The sequence below is a fragment of the Actinia tenebrosa genome, unplaced genomic scaffold, assembly GCF_029948245.1.
Source record: "Actinia tenebrosa isolate PJP-AT-01 unplaced genomic scaffold, QUT_ActTen_1.0 PGA_scaffold10__47_contigs__length_13832649, whole genome shotgun sequence".
In the NCBI taxonomy this organism is placed as follows: domain Eukaryota; kingdom Metazoa; phylum Cnidaria; class Anthozoa; order Actiniaria; family Actiniidae; genus Actinia; species Actinia tenebrosa.
In genome coordinates, this window is record NW_028292570.1 from 7538977 (window position 1) to 7554421 (window position 15445).

Sequence of the window (15445 nt, forward strand, 5' to 3'; positions counted from 1 at the left end):
GCGCTTTACATCGAATTGTTAATTTCAGATTACTTTTTATACAATTTACAAATACGAGAGGTTGTTAGTAAGAGTTGTAGGAACTGAGGATGTTGGTCACTGCCAGGGTTTCTTTATGTCCTTAATGGTTCTCTTTCGCCGTGATTTGTCACGCATTCTTATGGGTGATGTTTTTTCGCAGAGCTTCTGGTTCAAACTTCGTCACTTTAACCCGTGTAGTTTGACAAACGTTCGCTTCGACGTTGAAATACCTGAAGACGATAACATACAGGTAAGTCCCAGTCATTATTGAAATTGGGTGGGCTGTTTGTTGAACCATTTAGAGGAAGATCGAAATAGAAAATTTGGTTCTTGGAATCTTAGATTGAAAAGAGGAAAACCGCAATCCAAGAGGCTGAACCCGGAAATCCAAAATACCGAATTGAGAATGAGAATGCACATGCTAAACTGAATACAATTATTTGATCAACGTTTGGTGAAGGTTTTGTTGCATCTTGTATGTTGCTTATGTAAACAAGTGTCAGCACAAATAAAAGAAATTACGTCGGAAGAACGTCCAGAAGAAGTCTAAAAAAGTTATATATCGTTGTGTCCTTTCGCTGATTTCAGTCACAATGCTCATAGTAGTTCGATAATGATATGCAACATGCAATATGCAACAAAAGCATGCTCTTTTTAGATATTAAGCGGTATCAAAGTTCCGCATTCCAAGATCCAAGATATGGAATCGTGGAAAAGTATGCAGGATCAAGACTCTCTAATCCAATGTCTATTATGCTTCTGGAGTCTAATCAAGACTAGTTCATACTTTCTTCACAAGCATAAGCATAAGCAATGAATGGAATTATTTGCAGCTCTTCAATTTCGGATTGGAAATACATTTGATGATAACATTCTGCAATAAAATATAAAACATGCTAAAAATATTGCCATAAAATAAAGACGACGTTTCGACTTTGCAAAGCTTCACTATCAAGTCAATGAGAGATAAAAAAGGATTGTAAGTGACTATTAATTGATAATTTGCAATAATCGAAGCAGAGACCGAAGGGTATCTTGGGTACACAGTGAGTCATATTGCAGTATTGTAGCTCTCGAACATTCATTTGATTCATGCAATTGTCTCTATACGCAGAGCCACTGTAACATCTATCTTTTTTTTCCCCAGTTCGCTGTTTCAGGGGTGGTAGTTGGTATGGAAGAAAATGTCGAAGAACGAAAAGAAATCAGAAGGGAAACTCTTGTGAAGGATAGAAATTCAGGTAGTTATTATCGATAATCACTGAGCCTGAGTTGAATAGTTATTTTAGTATAATTTTAGACTTGAATATCAGAGAAAAGACGAAATTCAGGTATTTCTACTCAGTACCAGTGAATATTGTCTCAGAATAACTGTTCAGGCGCTCGACCAATCACAGCGCACACGAAACTCTATATTCAAGTCTAAAATTATACATATTTTATAATAATATAAATAACTCGTGTTTGACATGCTAGTGACATGCTAGGCCTTTTGCTACACTTGTTTCTCTTTCTCAGCATGTTTTCCTTGCCTATTTCCGTGTTTTTTGTTTATATGTTACTGCGCATTGCCCAGTCACCGTTTGATAAACATTAAAATATACAATCCCCCCATTCATTTCTGCTAATGGCTATACTTTATTTACTATAGAGGACACAAGTGAAAAACGTTTCCGCATGCGCAGTCGAAAAGCAAAGTGTCCCGGTTGTTCCAGGATCAGTTCTCCCTAGCGAGTTTCTCCTGAACATTCTAAAACTCGATATTGAGAACTGACAAGTTGTCTTTTCTATGATTATTTAATAATTATTTTATTTTTATTTTTATTTATTATACAGCATCAAAGAAGACAAGTTCTGAAGATCTTCTTTTTCCAATCGAAGAATTTGAAGATACAAAATCTCAACCGAGAAAGACCTCGCCAGGTATGTTTATGAGGCTGCTTTTATATTCCTAAATTGCTAAATTGCCTAATTTGGAATAGAATATGACGTCACAGCTTGTTTATAGGGGGAACATAAGAGCGAACAACAAGAATTTGGACTAATTATACTCTGCAGCTGAATTGAAAGCTATGATATGGCTGGTTTCCAAACATTTTATAAACCGTTGTTTATAAGCAATGTAAAATAAGAACATTGCTCCTCAAAGAAATGAAAATCAACCCAATAGACTCAAAAAAGAATGTTAATGCCTTATTTCTTTTACTGTCACGAGAGACCAAGTGTCCTAGCGCGCGTAACTAATTACAAATTCAACTAATTAACATTATACGTTATATACGGTATTTGGTGGGTATTATTGATCTTATGAGTTGCAAAAAATACAATTTCTCACAGTTTTCTTCGTGTAGTTGCTGATTGAAAGACTGTTTTCATGTGACGTTATAACGAAATAGAGAGCAATTGAAATGAATAGTTAATAGCACGTCGGAGAGACGTGTTTTAGATTCCTGCTTCCTTAGCTAGCAATATTTTCATTAAATATATATTTTTACACTTCCTTTAGAATTACTATGCTTTGTTTTCATTGCTACGCGCTGAGCGAGACAACCGTCACGCCATGGAAATCGGGCAATACTCTGCTGTCAATCAGAGTATGTAAAGGTACCGCACAATTTTTTTGATTGACGGTAGTCGGTTTCTATGGCGGCGTGGCGGTTGTCTCAGACAGAAAAAAAAGATTTACTTTTAATTTCTTTTACCGTTGCTTGCCAACGTGGTGAGCATCTTTTTCCATCGGAATATAATCATAAATGACGTAGCTGCTATGTTTGTTGGTATGACAAATGAGCTGATGAGCGAAACTGTTCTCTAGGTCATCTAACATGTGGGGCGTGAACCCACATACATTTACAGATGTTTTTTTCTTCGGTTATTTCAGCATCAAAGCAGCCAGTACTAGCGTTAGAAAACAAGTTGACCATCCCAAAGGTATTGGTGCTAGGGGTTTGGGTTTCTCAGTCTTCGGCTCGTTCCACCCGTATTCTAAAATTTTAATCTTTAATACTCTGACAGGTTCCACCAGCGCACCGCCCTGCCGTAGAAGTCACTCCCATGTCTTATTTACCTAATGCACAAATAGAGCGTTACCTCGGCAATGTCAACCTCTTCTTCATACGAGAAAGTCTGTCCATTAGAGAGGTTGGTGATTACTCGCGTCTTATGTATGTTTCTCTTGACCTCTAAACTAAGATCAAATGTTTCCACCTCCATTTATTTGGTATATATGTTTTTGCACCATCACGTGCTCACGCCCATAATACAGCTTGGGTTACCTCGGCATCATGTAATTTTCCTGAATTTTGTCTGCACGTTTTTGGGGCATAGCGTCTTTTGTGCTGACATCATTTACGTATGAATATAATGTAGTTCAAGCTTAGAAGTAACATGCATAGGCAACATGCAACAAAATACTTACCAACGATGTTTTCTTGTAGCTGTATTCTTTTCAGATATTGCATTAATATTATTGATAAAAACTTGTAGCGATTATAATCGTTTGCCGGCTTATGCTTGGTTTGTACATACCGTCATAAAGCAACTGCAGACCTTTTATAGGCGCAGCTTCTTCCATCTCCCCCCTCCCCAGATTATTATTATATGTTTATTTCAACTTCGTACATTTTTGCTACATGAATACAGAATATTGCGGGCATGAATAGTCTAAGCAAATATCTGCATGACTGGTTTTACAAAGATGTATTATTAATATTATCAATATTAATATTATTGATATTATTATTATTATTATTATTAATATTATTATTATTAATAATATTATTATTATTATCATCATCATCATCCCAGATTATAGAAAGTAATGGTTAGCTTTTTTGGGATATATAGGCAAAAGAATATAAGTGCAAAATGAGGTGCTTGTGAACGATTGGTAACGGTGTTCTGCTTAAGCGACTTAACTACTTCGAGGGCCGTTGGGAAGATGGGCTCGATTTCGTAGTGGTTTCTCCGTGCGCACTGTGGGGAGGCTTATAGCACGTTGGATGGCCCCCGTGAATTTATGTTTACTTTATTGGGTTTATTCTTACTTGTAATGCTATTTAATTTTTTTAAATATTTTCAACAGGACGGAGGACTAAATGTCTTCATGCAAGTGTTTTTAGCGGAGGCCCAGGCCATTCTCAGGGCACACGTCCAGGCTCTGGGAGGGAACGCTCTTGTGTCGTATCAGTTGAATGAAATAGTCTTATTAGACAATCCACACAAACACCAGGTATGGTGTCCAATCTCAATTTATTTACACGCATATTTATAATGCTGCAACAAAAATCCGCTCCGACTACCCAGAACACACATCTGTGTTAGCTTCGATGATTTAGACTTTTCAATCCCAAAAGTTTTTTTTTTCCTGTCCGGTGTATACTGTGGCTTTAGTTTTTATTTAGATCTACTTTTAATTACAGTCAATCAAACTGATATTTTTCCGTTTGTTTGATCTCTTATATCTTTGTTGTGTCGTGATTTTCTGTATCTTTTGCACGACGATCCTTTGGTATTTCATCTCAGTAAGTATTCTCTCGCTAAAAATCTCTCATTTCCTTTTTTAGGGCCAATGTCTCCTGAATGTCAGTGGAGATGCTGTAGAAGTATTCTACGATGAAGAAAGTAAACTGGCCGACAGTTTTGGCCGTACGTCCCCGAGAAAATGTCGAACGACTTCTGTCACGGAATCCATTCCACATTCACCTATTAAACTGCACCGACAAAGATCTGCTACAGAGGGTTATTGTGCAGGAAATATAACTTTATGAACATTCTTATGGAACTGAGATATGAATTTTAAAAAATCATACGAGATTAAGTAAGTTAACCATTGAACAGGAACCGCCCCTTTAAAATCAAATATTTTAAAAATTGAAACTTGTTTAACACAAGCTATTGTTGCTTTAACTTCGTATTCCAAATGCTGCCTTGGAACAGTTTGCTGACAACAGCTTTTTCTCCACTTGGTTTTATTTTTATAGTTTAGGCAGTTCGCGCGCTCTGATTGGTCGAGACCTGTGCTGTATAGGTGAAGGTGCGCAGTTAGTGACAACGCCCGTGTGCGCTCATCCAACTTTGCAAAGAGGTGTAGTAAAACATATAATATGTATATCATTAAAAAAATTTTTTAAAAACTTTCTTCCATGGTCGGTACAATAATGGAGATCTTGAGATCCGCCTACTAGTAAGAGAACGAGTTTTGTACATTGGCACAGACAGCGGTATTGTAGAAATTTGAAAAAAAATCTTGTATTGCCCCGATGTGCATTGCAATCCCATTGCAGTCTACGCGGACCCATGATTTCTCACCTTCCAAATGCCCTGGGGACCTCAGGGTTGGGCAGCCCCGAGTCGCCAGGACTCGGGCTTTCCGAATTGACACCTTTCGACCGGAAAGGCGGAGTTCGCCCGTGCACGACTTTTTCCCGCCAAGACTTTGGACGCCCATTTCTCACCTTCCAAATGCCCTGGGGACCTCGGGGTTGTGCAGCCCCGAGTGGCCAGAACTCACTGTGCCAAAGACCGAATATTCAAGAGTATCCAAGAGTGACATATTCCTTCAGTACTTCACGTGTTCTGGGGTATTCAAAAAGTATTATCATACTTGAAGTATGCCTTTAGTATACAAGTTGAATACTCACACATATCTAACGTTTCGAGTACGGCAAGAGTATACGTATTAGTATACTCAACATTTAGTATTCTTGAGTATGCAACTCGCACACACTCTAAGTATTTCTGTCGTATTCAGATTGAAAACGTACGTACAACTTTACGTCTTGGTATCACTGGAGTTTGCGTACTAGTATACTCAACATTAAATATTCTTGAGTATGCCAGTCACATACATTAGAAGTGTTTCGGTAGTATTCAGATTGTATACTTGTGATGGCACATATCGTTTAAATATACAGGTATACGTACAACATTTGTAACTTCTTGAATATTAACGAAGATAAATGTAAACCAGTGTGTGATTAACACAATTTTTGTATCGAATATTCAAGTCGAATACTATTGACTACGAAACGTGATGTTGTACTGTACTGTGCTGTTGTAACGGCCATAATGTTAACCAACAATTACTATAGACAAACATTTCCTTCATTTTATTCACAAAAGCACACAAACCTTAAACCCCTTTGCACTTGATAGAGTGGTTTTCATAAACCCGTGAAACATACACTAGCGTCTTACGCTCAAAGTCTTCTGTTTTTTTTTTATTGTTTAAGGCACGGTATGAAAACCATTCTAAGTGTTTCAATTATAAAATTGTTTCCACTACGTTTTAACTGTTAAATTTACTTGCTAAGCTTTTGGCCAGATTGCATGAGGCAACTATTTGTACATGAGGGACTAAAATTAATGAAAGATGGCTAAATATGGCCAAAAGCTTGTTATCTGGCTGATTTTATAACTGATATGCATCACAGAATACCAGAATACACTTAACTTAGTCCTCGATTATATCTTTTTGAACTCAAAATAATCTGTTGATTAATTTAATTTATATAACAAAAGTTGCTCAAGCCAGAGGCATTTTCAATGGCTACTTCATCATTCTCCTTTTGACAAACAATGTTTACTGTGCATTGCAGTTTTCATTTACTTAATAGTGCACATTCATAAATGCTGCTGCCACTCCACTCTACACCTCAGTTTCAAGATCTCACCATGAAAGTGGTGACTCACTGAGTCTGTAAAATGTTCAAGATCTTTCAACATTTATTATGGCACCATTAAATTAATCAAGAACCATAAACTTAATGGTTAACCAATAAGGACTTAGCTGTGAAGTATTGAAAAATTTTGATCATACTTCATGATCACAGCACTTTGCAGGTCAATGCCCACTTAATTTAAAACCTTAAACAAATTAATATGCATCGTGATAATGAGTAGTTTGAAATATCTGATGAACTCTCTGGAATTACATCTATCAAATTTTCAAATTATTAAGAGGGGATGTCAGCAAAAATCGCAAAATCGATTTCGCTCATATTCTAACCTTGGGTAGGCCTTATTCTAACTAGAACCACTATGTAGTTTGTTTTTTAAAATATCGCTTATTTTACGAGAAAAACGAGAAAATTGATTTTTGCGGATTTCAGCCTTTTGACGGCGGAAAGAAATCGACTACTTCAGAGCCTTCACGTCGCAAAGAAAAGTAATTCAGACATATAAAACCATTATAATCTTATCAATTGGTATCTAAACTTGTATTAGGAAAATGTTCAGCTATCTCAGTTTCCTTTTTCAAGACGAAAAAAATGTTTTTTTGACCCATACATTTTACAATACCAAGAGTATAGAAAGTTTAAAAAAATATTTTGGTATGTGCTATATAAAATAATTGGCTAGAATTTGGGCTAGTTAAAGTTAAGATGCTATATTATCTTATTCCACTGAAATTTGGTTGGGTAAATTATTTATCGCGTAAATAAAAAGCTTGAAATTCTTAAAAAATTCAGCGATTTCTCTGTCGGCAAAGATCAGTCGATTTCAATAGTTCTGCACAAACAACGCAATAAATCCGAGTTTGTTCGTTTTTCGAGCAATAATCTAAAGTAAAAATACTTTAAAAGGCCTAAGTTATTATTTTTAAGATAACGAAGAATCTTTTGAGGCTCAGATTCAAACACGCTTTGCTATTCGCGACTGAGAAGTGGACTGAGTATTGTAAGCAAACTTGAATAACTAACAAAGTGTTGAACGATTACAGTAGGGAATTGCTCACCATATTTTCGGATTACTTCAGACTATTCTGCTTTAACCGTTGAATATTATTTATAGTTAGGTGAAGAATAAGTAGTCGTTCTATTTTTCTTGCTCCTACCATGATAAATTGGGAAAGGACGGTAATCTGAGATGTAAACATGTAATCCACAATGCATGCCGCTTAAAACAATACACGTCATCATTGACACCAAACTGACAGTGACATCTGATTATAAAATATCGTCGTGTGTTTCATATTTTTGAGATGAATTTCCTAGGTAATTGAGGATAAACTAACAAACTTTACCTTCAAGAGAGACAGACTGTCTGACACTTCAAACGCGCTAATTAGCGAAGGTTTCAAAATAAACGTGGAAATCGCTGTATTTTCCATAAGAGATGTTCAGGTTCTCGCACTGCAAATACAGGCGTTGACTAATTCTTGCAGGAGATGTAAGTATGGCTTCTTGCGTCTTGTCTTAATAGAGCGAATTCGTATATCGCACTTTTACATGCTAATGAATTTTGCTAATATTCAAATGAGCTGTTTTCGAACGAAATATATCTTTGCAAATACTCCCACAAAACTTAACCATTCCAAACCCCAAACATCATATAAATGTATGCTAACCAAATAAGTGTTTTAATTATCGATTTGTTAAATAATCTCTTTAGATATTTTCAAATGAACACAATCTCTGTGCTGAACTTCAGCTCAGTACAATAGAAACATAACAGGCGTCGTTTGTCCTTCAAACATTTACTAAGCAAATTAAAGTCAACCCGTTTTTAAACTACGTGCTTGTTGAGTAGACCAAAGTTTGCTGCAACGATTCAAGTTTCCTTTCACTATCATCAACACTTTTGTTTCACTTTTACCGTGCAGAGGATATGGGCAGTTCTCAGTGCAGTCTTTGGAACAACCGTATGCGTCTTTCAGCCAAAAATGTTGTTAATTCAACACAGATAGGCAGCAACCAACGTGGGTGTCTCCATATCTGAGATACCGCTTTAAAAGTTTTTATCTCTTTAAACACATGCTCTATTTTGACTCTTCTTTTCGATAGAGCTCGGTTGAACTTTCTGGCACGTCTCCTCCTTCTTTGGTTTAACAGAGGCATCTGACCTGCACGAACAGGTATTAGTAGAGCTCCTCCATCAGGATAACCTCTGTCGCCCAACAGTTTAACACCTGGCGGTAAATCTAGGACTAAACCGGGCCCTATAGGCTGCATTAACCTATAAGCAGTCGCATCATGTGTGCTACCCAAGAAGCCAGCCTGAAGAAACCGAATATGGCCCTCATTATCCATTACCAATTGAGTGTTTAGGCGGTGATAGCCGTGCCTATGTCCACCGTAAAATGGTCGCTGAGGTTCCGCCAGAGGGCAATAAGTCTCATGCGGGATTGCATCTATAGCACCGACGGCATTTGGTAACTCTGGCCAGCTGCCCATTAGATTTCTCCACTCCGCGAGGTTCGGCCAGGTGATTTGATTTTGAAAATATCTCCACATTACTGGTAACGTCCTGTAAATAATGCGGATAACGGACGTAGGGTCTATATCAAACCACAGTGCTAAAGTGTCTATATGAGAATATTTACGTAACCACATCATCACAAGCAGAACTTGGTTAACTACGTTTATTTTCAGTCTCCTCTGGCGTACACGGGGTTGCCCGTCTAATCTTAAGTTCTGCAAGGTTGGGAGGATATCGTTCGCAAGTTTGAGAAACGACACAGGAGTTTCGCCAGTGTTCCGCCAGAAGAGGTGCGCTTGCCTTGATATAAGAGAAAACACATCTCTACCACGAAATATTTCCCCGTGAAAATTCTCAAAAAGACGATGTCGTAAGGGAGACAGATTTTGTTGAGGTGGTGGCCTAATAAAGGCGACAAACAGCAATATCCAGGCGACTATATTTAAAAGAACTACTCGGACTTGCTGCGCATCCATGTTGCATGAACTGCTGAGCGAAGATGCGCATTCCAACATAAAACACGGCATTTTTCATGCCATTCGCACGTGAATCATCATGAGTGCACTAAAAATTTGCATATTGCACTTGCTGTGTACGGAGCGAGAGGATTCATATTTACACTCAGCTGACTACTTTCGAATTTCTAATAAATGGATTGTTCAGCAAACGTGTCAGGTCAGTATCTAAACATATAACTTTTGTGTTGGTACTTTCGATATCAACCCTCAACCATACTTAGTTTGTTGTTTATTACGAATTTTAGGTCCCTCCAAGAAAAGTCGGGTCGGAATTGGAGAGAAAGAAAAAAGTGTTGTTCTCGAATGTTACAACACTCTTAACAGCAAAGGATGGAAAGAGGTTGTCTTGACAGCACGACAGAAGATTGGAGAGATAGCAGCAAGCATGCCACAACACGTAGTTAACCTGTATTTAACCCAAACAGACGAGTCTCTGACCAGACGTATGCAAAACATAATAAAAAGTGCTATGCAGCAGCCCTATGCCCCCGAGTCAGGAGAGATTGGAACGGAGAAACAACTTCTAGTTTCAAATCAAACAAGATATTCAAGAAAAATGCAACCAGATGAGAGAAGGGCTGAAGCCCTCAAGGTAAAGCTGGATCAGAATTTTGCTGATTCATCTCCTAGCGAAGACGAGAGTATCGAACCTTCTTCTGCTAAGAAGAAGAGGAAGCTAGACACAGCGAAAGAGGCTAACCTCGCACCTGCAAAGAAGTGCGAAAAAGCTATGAGCACGATGGAGAATGTTAATCAGCTTTTGCTGAAAGTAGACAAATACATCAGTGATCAGAACGGAACAAAACCCTAAACAGAGAGACTTTTCAAGTAAAAACTGTAGAAATTCGTCGAAGAAATGTAGAATGATTTATTTGAATGAATTGAAACTTTCATGTTTTGTTAATAAAATAATGGATATAAAATGCTCTAATTTCCCTATAACGTCAAACAGTTGTGCAGTGTTTCCAATTCGTGTCTTTTTTAATTATTGTTTTTGTATTTGAATATTAGCAGACCTCATTAGCATGCTAAAGTGTGATATACGAATTCGCTCTAATGTGAGACGTCTCAAGTTCGAAGGAGCCACAGATTTCCTGAAGCATTTGGATTGAAAAAGATGATAGCTTGGATTTGGATGCCATTTCGCAGATATTTTAATGATCAAACATGATTGGATGTTGTGCAGAAACCAGTTCCATTACTTCATTCATTACATCAAACAATTTTTTTTCTTTGTTTTCCTCATTTTTCTTCATTTCATCGTTGTTTTCGTCATCAGCTGAGCCTAGCTTCTTTTTTCTTGCCAAACGCGAGAAAAAGCCTGCAATTTGTTGCGACGTAAGATATTCATTCTTATTGAACATACTTGAGCCATCTTTGTTTTTGGCCCTTCTCATGGTCTGGGCCACAGCTGCAGGATTGGCCTTCCTTCCAGTTGATTCTCCGTTTTCAAAAATATCGGTTAGATAGTTTTTCTGTGCTTCATTAAATCTTTTTCGTTTTGCTGCTGATTTTAGTGCCCATCCTTTAGGAAGCACTTGATCATGATCTAGATTGACGGTAGTGTCCCCATCTATCTGAGGAACGTCAGTAGCACCATGCTCTAGCTTTGTAGCGTACATAATCATAGCTCTGTCATACAGAGTTTCATGCTCAAGAACATATTTGTGCCTTCCATAATCAATATGCTTTTCGAGAGAAGAATATCTCTGAAAAGACATAATACAGCCTTCTTCGGGGCAAAAGAATAACGCATTTTCGTCATCTCGACCAATTTTCGCGCCCTCACTATCTTCGTCTTGGTTATCTTCTGTTAAGTTGACATCATCATCATTATCATCATCGTCATCATCATCATTATCCTTAACTTTTTTTACCTTCTGCAGTGACTCAGCTTTAAGAGCGGGTTTTTTTTGTCGGCATTTTTCTTGCTTTGATGGAAACAAAGGTAACCTTTGATACTTCATAATCTGGAATCTTGTTGAGCTTTGGCAATTTGTTGGGCAGATTAAAGCTACTCCAAGGCATAAATTTGCCAGCACCAATTTCATATATAAGCCCTCCAAACTGTAATTCCTTCATTGCTGTAAGCGATGTTGTTAATAAAGGTCACACCTTCCCAATTTTCTGATAAGTCTGGAGAAGCTTGAGCGCCGCACAGTGTTACCCTTACCCCAGGGATTCCTCCAAATGACTCCATAGCACACTTCATTTGTTGAGCAGTATCTATATCATGTCCTGAGTTTAAATACTTCTTCATATGATTCTTGATAGTTGCAGCCTTTCTATCGCATGCGCCTTTGCCGCCCTGCGGGTCTGAGAAATCAATGCGCACTAGATTAAAGTCATTTTGTGATGCAACCTGATAAATGCCAAGGATTGTCGATGCAGAATGATAACATCCGGCATTATCTTGTCTGAGGTAAAGAGAGGTAATATCAGAAGTGATGCTCTTAAGTTGTTGTAGAACGTCGTCAAAAATAGCCAGAACAGCAGGACTGTCCTGAATGCAGCTTTCAATATATGTACAAACGTCAACATTTTCATTTCTCCTTCATCTGTTTTGGTCATGGCAACAGTTATGTGCCAGGGGATCCCGCGCTTACCAAACCAGTCTTGCTGGCTTTCTCGGAACTTTCTTGGCAAAAACTTCATTGCCCAGTCGGAAACTAAAAGCACTGCCTCCTTTCTTAAATCTTTAATAATTCCTTGCCTTGCTTGATCTTGATTAATTGATCGTAAAAGATGGGACTTCCAGGCCTCGATGTTCTGCGCGGACTGGGAGATCAAGAACTCCATTTCTCCTTTATCTTCCAAGGTGCATCTAGTGCTTTCTACTACGCATTTTATTTCTTTCAGAGTTACAGGAAATAAGTTACATCTATCGCATTTCAGGTCATGCTCGTGGTCACAGTCAACCATGTGGTCATCTTCACTTGGATAACTTAGGGCGTGCGTTCTGCAATGATCTGCAACCTTTGAGCTTTTGGTAACGTGAACCTTCAACAAAACATTATAACGATATTATGCATGTATTTCATGATGCTCATTGGTTTGGAGCTTGGGACTTTACTGCAGCGTGCGCTTTCAATAATGAATTGTTGCAGAATAACTGAAAGTGAACATTTAGTTTACCTTATAGTCGCCTTTGAAGTAACGCTTTGCTAGTTTGAGATTCTGCTTTATTTCCTTCGCCCAAGTAAGCCCATTCCCGTAAGTGTCTCCAAGCTTTTCAACCAACTCTTCAAGATCATCAAAGGCTTTTGCTCCAAGTGCTGAAAAGTTGTCTAAGCCCTGTAAAGATTTGCGTATTGAAGCTGAACATACGCTGAGAACTCTGCATAACGAACTACGACTCATTGGTTTGAAACCTGTCTCTTGACAATAGCTTTGGTACTGACAAATAATTTGCTCAGGTATCAAAGATCGTATAACATTTGGGATCCTGATTTCTGTTTGTGACGATAACTTTAGCGTTTTCTCGCCAAATGGCAAATCTTGTACAATATGTGAGCTGGTAATGAATATAATGAAGTGCTCAAGCTTTTCTGGTTGAACGTACATTCGCGTGTTCTTAGTGGAAGGTAAAACTGCCCCTCTGCCGTAAAGTAAAAGGTGGTGTCTTGCAAGATTGAAGCGATATCTTGTCAAACTAGGCATCCACCTGCGAAGCTCTTTAAAACTCAATTTGTCCGCCATGATGGATAATATCCGTCTGCGGGTGCTCCAAGAACTGCTGTTGTTGTAGCATTCAGATAAAGCCTCCATAAGGGAGTTATCAACACTACATTTATTAGACTTCGTTTCTTTCAATGCAGAAAATAGCATTTCAGAATCTTCAGGAGCAATCTCCTTCAGGCATGCATCTACAACCTGTTGCGTTTTCCGGATATGAAAACGCTTTGTGCGCTCTGATGTTTGTTCCCATGGCAACGAAAGAGAATGACGAATAGGGCTAATGTCCCGTGAACAAAGGAAGACATTCAATTTTTCTTTTGGGGAAGGAACAACCTCCGTTTCTTCCACAGTGACGGATAAGTAAGAAGATTCGCTTGGTTGATACAGACTTGTGGGCGTGGAGAACTTTGGATTAAACGTCACCTCCTCCTTTTCGTCCTAAAATTATTTAACAAAAAAAATAATTATAAAAAATATAAGAAAATGAACGCACTTCTAATTCTGATTTCATTTATCGGTAGAATACGTAAATTCCCGACCCACAAAAACATGTAAAATACGCATTAACGTTTCGTTGATTTTCAGAGTTTTCCACTTCCTCTCCCTTCCCTTCCCACTCCCCTTCCCATTTCCCGCTCCACACTTTTTCATATTATACCAATCCGCCGCCACTCGCGCCGCCTTTACTAATTTAATCTGATTAGCAAACCGACTAACAAATAAACAAATAAAATAACCAAGGGTTTTGAAAACAGCACTAACGCACAAAAATCATTTATTTTAGTAATAAAAGCATTCCTTCAGTTTTCAAGGAGAAAAGATATTTACCAGCGACAAATTACTTATTTGCTCAACAATCCTCTGTTCATCCAGTTCTTGTTTTTGGGAGGCGCTGGTGGTGACCGGAGTCTGTAAATCGGAGTCTTCGAGTTGTTTAAGAGTTTTTCTGCAATTTATGCACATTCCTACAAGTAAATGAAAGAAACATTTTTATTACTATAAAAGTACTTCATAGAAAGAAAAAATGCGCAAATCAAACCTCGAGGATCATTAAGAATGCAAACTTGTTACTGACCTGAACCTACTTGTAGGAATACGCCAGTCTTATTTAATATCATAGACGAATCGGATTTTCCTATTCCTCTTTCAAATCTCGGCCATTTTCCTTTGGTCTTTTGATGCTTAGATATTTCAACAGGTACTCTGCACCTTGTATTGCAACCTCTTGTCCATCCCAATCCTAATTTTGAACGATGGAATGGACATATTGACCACGTATCAACATCATTTGGACAAACAAATATGGCTGCCCGACTCAAGATCAAGTCAACTTCATTTTCAGGGCCAGAGAACGCAAAGGCGGTCTTGTGGTCGAAAATCTCCTTTCTGCAGGCCAATAAAGGGATTATGGTAGTATCTCGTTTCCTGTCCTTTGGATCGAACCCACAGCTTCCTCCAACCAAAGATTTGAAAGAGCAACTAGCTTCCATTTTATGATTACAAGCACCTTAAGCAACAACACCAACTCGCATCTGAATTTTTCTTATTGTATTTCTATTTTATCTAGCAGTGGAAAACAACATGCATAACTAGAATCAGATGTCACTGTCAGTTTTTTGGTGACGTGTATTGTTTTAAGCGGCATGCATTGTGGATTACATGTTTACATCTCAGATTACCGTCCTTTCCCAATTTATCATGGTAGGAGCAAGAAAAATAGAACGACTACTTATTCTTCACCTAACTATAAATAATATTCAACAGTTAAAGCAGAATAGTCTGAAGTAATCCGAAAATATGGTGAGCATTCCCTACTGTAATCGTTCAACAATTTGTTAGTTATTCAAGTTTGCTTACAATACTCAGTCCACTTCTCAGTCGCGAATAGCAAAGCGTGTTTGAATCTGAGCCTCAAAAGATTCTTCGTTATCTTAAAAATAATAACTTAGGGCTTTTAAAGTATTTTTACTTTAGATTATTGCTCGAAAAACGAACAAACTCGGATTTATTGCGTTGTTTGTGCAGAA

The 15445-nt window shown here is 38.0% G+C and overlaps 2 protein-coding genes across 2 annotated transcripts in view; one reads left to right on the forward strand and one right to left on the reverse strand.

Moving 5' to 3' along the window:
* LOC116294792 (C2 domain-containing protein 5) overlaps positions 1 to 5156 on the forward strand; it is a 31552-nt gene extending 26396 nt beyond the window's left edge. The window contains exons 27-33 of the mRNA XM_031702451.2: positions 182 to 271; positions 1169 to 1262; positions 1858 to 1944; positions 2903 to 2952; positions 3037 to 3162; positions 4106 to 4252; positions 4587 to 5156. Of these exons, the coding sequence (XP_031558311.2) occupies positions 182 to 271; positions 1169 to 1262; positions 1858 to 1944; positions 2903 to 2952; positions 3037 to 3162; positions 4106 to 4252; positions 4587 to 4790 (798 nt within the window). The 3' untranslated portion in view covers positions 4791 to 5156. The remainder of the gene's footprint in view (positions 1 to 181; positions 272 to 1168; positions 1263 to 1857; positions 1945 to 2902; positions 2953 to 3036; positions 3163 to 4105; positions 4253 to 4586) is intronic.
* A 2603-nt stretch (positions 5157 to 7759) lies between these two features.
* On the reverse strand, positions 7760 to 15208 carry LOC116292177 (uncharacterized). Its single transcript, XM_089026703.1, has 4 exons — positions 14494 to 15208; positions 14247 to 14383; positions 12876 to 13856; positions 7760 to 12740 (listed from the first exon to the last, which is right to left on the reverse strand). The coding sequence occupies exons 1-4, from the start codon at positions 14906 to 14908 to the stop codon at positions 12075 to 12077; spliced, it is 2199 nt and encodes a 732-aa protein (XP_088882829.1). The 5' UTR covers positions 14909 to 15208; the 3' UTR covers positions 7760 to 12074.
* Between the last annotated feature and the right edge of the window lie 237 nt (positions 15209 to 15445).

What these genes read in the sequence shown, in the direction of transcription:
- LOC116292177 (XM_089026703.1), bottom strand. Translation starts at nt 14,908, where the DNA reads ATGGAAGCTAGTTGCTCTTTCAAATCTTTGGTTGGAGGAAGCTGTGGG. An exon ending in AAATAAGTAATTTGTCGCTG is followed by an intron (nt 13,857 to 14,246) that starts GTAAATATCTTT and finishes AAATAATTTTAG; the next exon opens with GACGAAAAGGAGGAGGTGAC. An exon ending in ACTTCAAAGGCGACTATAAG is followed by an intron (nt 12,741 to 12,875) that starts GTAAACTAAATG and finishes GTTTTGTTGAAG; the next exon opens with GTTCACGTTACCAAAAGCTC.